The 7,493-nt window shown below is 54.4% G+C and overlaps 2 protein-coding genes across 2 annotated transcripts; one reads left to right on the top strand and one right to left on the bottom strand.

Moving 5' to 3' along the window:
• Positions 1 to 2,911: 2,911 nt before the first annotated feature.
• On the bottom strand, positions 2,912 to 3,361 carry IUM83_11086 (polyprotein; the record flags this gene model as incomplete). Its single annotated transcript, XM_067935628.1, has 1 exon — positions 2,912 to 3,361. The coding sequence occupies one exon, from the start codon at positions 3,359 to 3,361 to the stop codon at positions 2,912 to 2,914; it is 450 nt and encodes a 149-aa protein (XP_067798761.1).
• Positions 3,362 to 5,641: 2,280 nt separating this feature from the next.
• On the top strand, positions 5,642 to 6,046 carry IUM83_11085 (Coiled-coil domain-containing protein; the record flags this gene model as incomplete). The annotated part of the gene is made up of 1 exon (XM_067935627.1): positions 5,642 to 6,046. One exon carries the CDS (start codon positions 5,642 to 5,644, stop codon positions 6,044 to 6,046), a length of 405 nt encoding a protein of 134 aa, XP_067798760.1.
• Between the last annotated feature and the right edge of the window lie 1,447 nt (positions 6,047 to 7,493).

Raw genomic sequence — 7,493 nt, 5'->3', positions numbered from 1 at the left:
AAACCTGGAGATCGAGTGTGGTTATAGATGGAGCGCGTGAAATCTGGGCTGACAAAGAAACTTGCACATCGCTGGCATGGACCTTTCCGTGTCAAGAAAAAGGTCGACGAGTATGCATATGAGTTGGAGCTGCCGGATCGAAGTGGATACCGGTTCTACCCGGTGGTACATGTGTCGCGATTAAAAGCTGTGAGCGAATTCGGCGATCGACCGAGAACTCGGCTGACCCCAGAGGTCACCGAGGGATCGAGACTTGACTTTGACGAGGAGCTGCTGCCCGAGGACAGCTGGGAGCCAGACCAGCTCGCTGGCGAGTACGAGGTAGAGGCGATCTTAGACGATCGAGTTCCACTCTCGAACAGCACCGAGCGCTCGGTCAGAGAGTTCCTGGTGAAGTGGGCCGGTTACGACGAGCCCTCGTGGGAGCCAGCCGCCAACTTGTATTGCGGCGGCCTGCTGTATGACTACTTGCGCGAGAAACGCCGCGACCGACGGTTGCAAATGGTTCAAGTCGCAACCTGTCGCGAATGATGAACTGCCGGTGGGGCGATGCAGCCCACCCAAGCAGACGAAAATGACTACTGCACCAAAATGATTGTATATTTGCATGTAATTTGGAACGAGCTTACGAGTGGAGATTACGATTGGAGAAAGGTGACGAGATACGTAAAGATGATGAAAAGACGATTAGCGAAAACCTGAGAGCTAGCTACCCTTACGCTACGACAACTCGGTGACTCTGAGTTAACTACGGCTGCGAACGTGGAAGCGGAAACGAGGACTCGAGGTCTCAGTGGCCCGAGTTGGAGGCGACCGAGCGAAGATGTCTCCTCGGCGCGCCGCTTCGGAAGCGTCGCCCGAGTTATCCACCCGAGTGTTCAGGCCCGAGCGTTCGGGCCTGCGCGTTCGGTTCCGAGAGTTCGGCACTTGGGGCCGGGTCGACAACGGCTTGGTCGTCACCGAAGCGGAGGCAACACTCCGAGACGCGACCCTTCGGCGCGCCTTTTCGCCATATCGCTTCTGAAGCGTCGCCCCGATTTGGGCGCGCCCGAGCGATCAGGCCCGAGCATTCAACACTCGGGGCCGAATCTCTGACGGTTCGGTCGCCATCAAAGTCTCGTCCCTTGAGTGCTCGGCCGACGACTCTGTCGAAACGTCGGGGCGCCCCGCTGTTGGAGGCTGAGGCGAGGGTTGAGACCGCCGCGGCTGCGGCCAACCGAGAAGGCGCCGGTTGACTATGGCAAACCGGTAGACGAAGGCGCGGTGTGCGCATGCGTGTCATACTGCAGCAGATGAAGATACCGAAGATGTCAGCAAGGAAAATAGGAGAAGCCGCAGCACTTCGCGTAGCTTACCGTGAGCTCACGGCAGACGTCTCTCGCCGCGGGACGACACACTTGTTACGCCGAAGGCTCGGCGGGCGCGACATGCTGGCGATAGGAGAAGCGCACCACGACGCTCACCACTTGGGCAGGCTCGTGTCGAGGTGGGGGCCGTTGTGGTGTTGGGTTTTGATTGTGAAGCGCCACGCCGAGGTCTAACGGCATCGAGGCTTTGAGAGGAGAAGACCGAGGTCTCCTATTGGCTACTCGCATTTACCGCGCCAGAGTGACAGGAGACTGGTCAGTGACTGTGGGGCATGGCGGGTCCTAATAAATTCCCGCCGAGCCCTCCAGGTAGTCATAGTGGATACCCTTTTTGCCTCCTATTAGGAATCCGGACTTTAGACGAAGGCTCGTCCGGTTGTAGGATTAGACCGAAGGCTCGGTCCATATTAGATATTTGTATAGACATTAGGGATTAGTTATAGTCGAGGCCTCACCGCCTCTAACTATTAAATCAGAGCAGAATATTCCCCCCAAGTCATCAGGGTCAAGTCCGTCTACGGTAAGTCTAGCTAGCTTAGCTGTAGGGTCTGGATACGCTCGGCCGACGCGGGGTATGTCTGCCGGTGAGCTTAAGGTACATTGACCGAGAGTTCGCCTTGGTAAGGCCAAGAGTGGATAGTGGTCGAGTGTTGGGAGGTAGAGAGTCCTCCCTGTACGTTGACCTGGGTGCGTGGCGTGGCCCCCCAGTGTATTTGACTCTTTGGCCGAGGTTTAACCTCGGCGCCCCTGTCAAAGGCCTTGACCGGCCCGGTACCCTTCCTTTCTGAGGGACCATAGTGGGTTTAGCGCGAAAGCGTTTATATTTACGCACCCCAGCCGTTGTTCGTGGCTGGCGGTGCATGTGTGTCGGCTCTACCTACCTGACCGATACTTCAACACAAGGCATATTTCCAGCCCGGTGTAAGGGATCGGACCTGGTCTTCAGGTTTAATCCCAACAATCTTCGCCGACCTTTCGAGGGAAGCGTGTGTTGTTGGTAGGACTCGTCCCATTTGTCGAGGCTGAGGGACGAGGACTCGTAAAATCGTGAATTCCTACACGACACCAGGCGTCCGGCACCGGAAGGAAACCATCGGACGGTCGTCTCGTCTGCTTCGTCCTCGCCTCGAGGACGGCCACTGCTGACGCTGCTACGCCTCAACGGCGTCGATCTCCATCGGTTCAGGACCCGACTGACGAGTCTGTGTGAGGGTTGGCATTGCATACGACGATGTCACCACGTAGTCCTCGCGTAACGCGAGGGCGAAAGCTTCTTTCAGAGTCACCGTTTCAGCCCGCGTAAGACAGTATTGCGTCATGCCTTCGCGCATCCCGGATACTAAGCCATGGACTTGGGACGCCATGTCGTCCGGCTTCGTGACGATGCACGAAGCGAGATGGCGCGTCTTCTGGACATAGTCGCGCATGGACATCTTGCCTTGCTTGAGGGCGAATAACGTCGTCCGAACGCGTGACACGTCTTGCGGTTGTTCAAATGCGAGACGAAGGTCACTCTGGAGTGTCTCCAGAGTCGAGAACGCGTGTTAGTCGACGACGAGCTTGCCGAGGACCCATTTCTTGGCATTGCCGGAGAGACGGGATAGTAGGAAGTTCACTCTGGCTGACAGCGCCCTCGAGACGGTAGCGATATCAGTCTCTCTGAACCAGCGGTTCAGAAGAAGATGATCTGGGCCCGTCGCAGAATATGAAGAGGTCTCCATCTTCACGGCGTCGTTCCGTGAGGGTTGCGAGGGAGTTGGTACTCGCCGCTTTGATTCGGCGAGCTCGCGGACCATGAACGCTTGGATGGCTTGGTGATGCTGGTCGGGGGTCGCTGAGCTCAGCAGCGACGTGACGACCACTTCTCCTGACACCGCCGCAAGGCGGTGGAGCGCCTGCCACTCGATCGGGGGGAGATTGGGGAAGGCTGAACGCTCCAGCATCATGGCTGGAGATCCGACGGGCTGGTTCTCACTCATCTCGAACTTGATCATGGGAAGGACGATGAAGTTCTACCAGGTGTAACGTGCATGGTGTATGCCCGTCACCGGCTTACACCTAGCTATCGAGGAAGCGTCTTGTTCTCAGTAAGACTGAAAACGAAGTCTTAAGTCCGATGTAAATCCAACTCTGATTTATTATTAGACCGGGGCGCGAGCCCTTAGGGCTAATGTGAACCACCCACATAAAAATCGACTGCTGATTGGCTGAAAGCGGGTCTGGCTCCCCCACCTTTGAGCCAATCAGAGGATGACGAGTCAGCACACGTTAGTCGTGTGCCGACCATGCCTAGTTATGCAATATCAGAAAGTTGTCTAGCTACTTATGTAAATGGAGGGCCAATTACACCGCCATCGAGGGTGTAGTAATGTAGTCGCGCGCACAACCGCCCCGACAACTCAATGTCTGAGCCTTTTAACTCCGTGCTCCCCCAGATCCTTCAACAGCGCGACACAAGTGTCATTCTTGGTTGTAGTGTTGGACTTGTTAAAAGCATGAATGACACGGCACTTGCCATTCGGTTTTCTGACGCAGAAGGTGGGCATGGAGTTCGGAGTCTTACTCGCACTTCAACTTATAAGGAAAGCGTCGTGCAACGCTTGCGTCTTGTCTGGATTTCTTCATGCAGACTGCACGATGTTTTCCCTGCATGCAAAAAAGCACGCCTACAGAACCCATGTCGAATGCCCGAAATGCAATCATTCACTGGAAAACGTCGTGGTGTTTGCACGAAGTATAACCCATTTGTCCGACTGGCAGAAACCATCGAATGGATTGACTCAAGTACGATTTTGAACTTTCAGCACCCAGCTAATGTATTCTATGACAACTTTTCCAGCCTCCGTTCGCTTCTTTTCCCCGAAGAAGACGAGAATGACAACTGATTTCTTACCTTGGCGAATAACAGGTCTGTCGAATCGAGTGAATTATGCGCTCTGCGGATTTCCACATAAGTGATAAGACTACCAACGACTCTCATCAACCATTAAAGCTCCCGAGACGAACTATCATAGCTCTTGTAGAGATGTCGTGGTTGTTAAGTAGGCGCAAAGGACATTCTCCTCCACACCTGCGCTGCCAGATCACGTGAAGAGTTCCCAACCGGATGGACGAATCCTGACGGTACTCGGTGAAAGCTTCCTCCTCAGTGCTGAAGCTGAAGAGAGGGGGGTGGGTAACATCAGAGACAGAACGTTCAATTTCGCCTTCTAGATTTGCTGAACGACTGCTGCAAAATATTGAGCGAGCACGGACATACCTCCATGGCCTCCATTGTCATCACAGATCCACGAATATGTCGTTTAAGACCATCCCCAAGCTGTTTAGGGAGACCTCTTCTCATGTATTCGATTTCAGCCTTATAATGTGCTGTGTGACCATGATGCCAACGTAAGGAGCGGTTCCCGTCGGGTCAATGCTGTCGTCTGGCTCACACGCTGCCCAGCGGTAATCCCTCCTCACGTTGGTATCCTGATCACACTGGGAGTGCTGGCGAACACTACTTCCAAGAACGTAACCTTCACAATGCACCAACACACATGGGGCTCGTGGTAGGTGCTTTCGGGGAGCGATCGTGTACGCATTCTCTAGTTACACGAGTGAAGAGTTCCTTGTACAGCTCTGCGGCGTCGCTGTCCCGGTAGGTTCCGGAAAAAGTGATTCTCCTTCACGTACCACGCGTACTAATAGCCCTTTACCAAACGAGTCGGTGCTTTGTCTCGAAAAGGTGTAGCTTTATCGCGCTTGAAAACCGCGAGTCCAGCATCGAGTGCGTGTTCACGCAGCCGTTGTTTGCCCCCACCGCTGTCGGTTGCAGCCATCGCAGGCTGGCAGCAGCTACGTGTTTGGTGTTCTTTGACATAGTGTTCGCCAGCACTTCCTCGACGCATGCATTCTGCCTTTCTAGCTCGACTAGTCGCTCGCTTCAATGCAGTTCCCAAACTGCTTCTTCAACTTAGAAACAGCACAGCAACGTTTCTACACGAAGCTTCGTTCAATCTGCGCAAAGAAGTCCGTTTATCGATACATGTCCGTACAATTACCATCGAGAGTATTCATCTCCGGTATTCGAGTAATCGCAGCGCGATCCGACGGATCATGAGAGCTTGCAGTCGCAGTCACAGGAGCGCTCGAACGCCATGGTGCAGGGGACCCACGGTCCGTGTGGAGCAGCTCCGCCGCTACGGCCTGGATTGCTGCGATGCCACCCACTTCGAGGACGGGTCGTGGGCGCACCACCAAGTTCAACTACGAGCTGAAGAAACGACTTCAGCATGAACTTCCCTATCGTCATGGCGCTGAGCCTGGCCATGGTCATGGCGCTGGACGTGGCCTTCCGCCCTGCCAAGCTTGAGGCGTACGACGCCTGCGTGGGTTTCCACGTGCACGTGATCGAGGGCGGAGTCGCGGCCGTCACGGGGCGCTTCTGGGAGCCTTTTATCGCTCGCATCACCGCCCTCAAAGTGGAGATCCCGTACCGCGCGGATTTCTGCTTCTGCTCGACCAAAGGGACGACGCTACAGAGCTTCACGCCACCCAACCGCGGGCAGATGTACGTCTTGTTCGACATGTTGGTGCCGGCAGGCGAGGCGGCATGGCAGTTCGTTTGCGATTTAGCCAGAATCTGGGAGGGTCAACGCAGGAGTTACTATATGGCTTACTGCGAGCCTCTGTCCTAGGTGTGCGTCGGTGTATGTCGCGGCTGCTGCCTGCGGGTGAAGATTAGAGTGGAGGCTAGCGTGCGTGGAAATATGAGTGCTAAAATCATATTTGCTGTTAATTTACTTTTCGTATAGCCCGATACTAAGCAATCATTTGCGCCGTCGCAAACGCTTGTGGATATCATGAAGATCAGTGGGATTGGCAAGTTCACGCACCTCTCGTCCTCGGAGCCAGAGCTAAATGTTGGTCTTGTGCCGGACGGTGCACCTAACACGAGTCACACTTCGACGGAGAAAGAGTTTATTTTGCGAAATTGCTCGCTTGTCCGCGCCTGTTTCAATATCGACAATCTGGAGCGCGACCGTGACCCGCGCCGCGTTTCTCACGTCTTAGAGCGTGTTCGCTACGCAGCTGGAGATGAAGATGGCACACCAAATGGATCCGTCGCCACCTCCAGCTTGTTCGCTACGCCGAGCAGGAGCGGGATCATTATGACCAATTATATACCGATTCAAGCAGATCATTCCTCACCACTAGGATGCATCAAGCAGCAGTGCCTTCTCCCACCACGCTTGTCCCCGCCGCAGAAGCCATATCGCTGATTGCTAGCCATACGCAAGGCGCAGCTAGTGCTGTGTTTGTAGCCTCGTCAGTACACGAAGATCTATCGCTAGCTGCAGAAAGCCAAGACCCACAACCCACGTTTTTAGCGTTCGCTCAAATTGTGTTCGCGACACCAGCTTCAACCCAAACGCTCCAAAGCACAAACCAGCCCATGCAGGCGCATCCAATGGCATCCTCGTGTCCTAAAGCTGCGTCTACTCGTGATAAGAGAGCAAGACACCGCGCAAAGCAGAGAATGCAATCTATCGCTGCGCCCAAGCAACAGAACAAAAAAAAACAAGCAGATGTTTGCTTGGACGGAAGATGCGGCTAGCAGTTTGATGCGAACCTGCGTTGATACACGAAGCATCGCTTTCAGGGAACTCGGAGCGCTAAATCGCTTGCTGCTTCCTGCCTCATGGTCGCTGCACAAACCAGCAACGACTCGGGGTTGGAGGTGACTCTATACCAGTGAGAGTCAAAAGTATGTGCCTGTCAGTTAAAATCTTCAATCTGGATGGCTCATTGCTCGTCGTGTCTGTCATGGTTTTTGTTGAAACGCATGCACAAACAATACACTGCTTATCGGGTCACGTCTGACGAAACTGGCAATGCTATGGAGAGACCTCTGAAGGCGCCTTCGTCCTATGACACAACGTGTGAGCAATGGGACGATCGCGCTGGTACGGGTTCAGACCCATTCTTCTCGAGCGATGCTACAGAGATCGAGGAGGCTGCAGATATCGCTGCAGATTTCGATATGGAGGAAACCATGGATACTTCCAAATCACGAACGGATGGAGGTAGTACACGCGCAAACGAAACCGGGAGAAGGCTGCAGCAACCGAGGGCATGAGGGCT

This window comes from Phytophthora cinnamomi, assembly GCF_018691715.1.
Source record: "Phytophthora cinnamomi strain GKB4 chromosome Unknown Contig7, whole genome shotgun sequence".
Taxonomy (NCBI): domain Eukaryota; phylum Oomycota; class Peronosporomycetes; order Peronosporales; family Peronosporaceae; genus Phytophthora; species Phytophthora cinnamomi.
The sequence above is the reverse complement of the archived record's forward strand: the minus strand, read 5'-3'. Positions and strand labels throughout refer to the sequence as shown.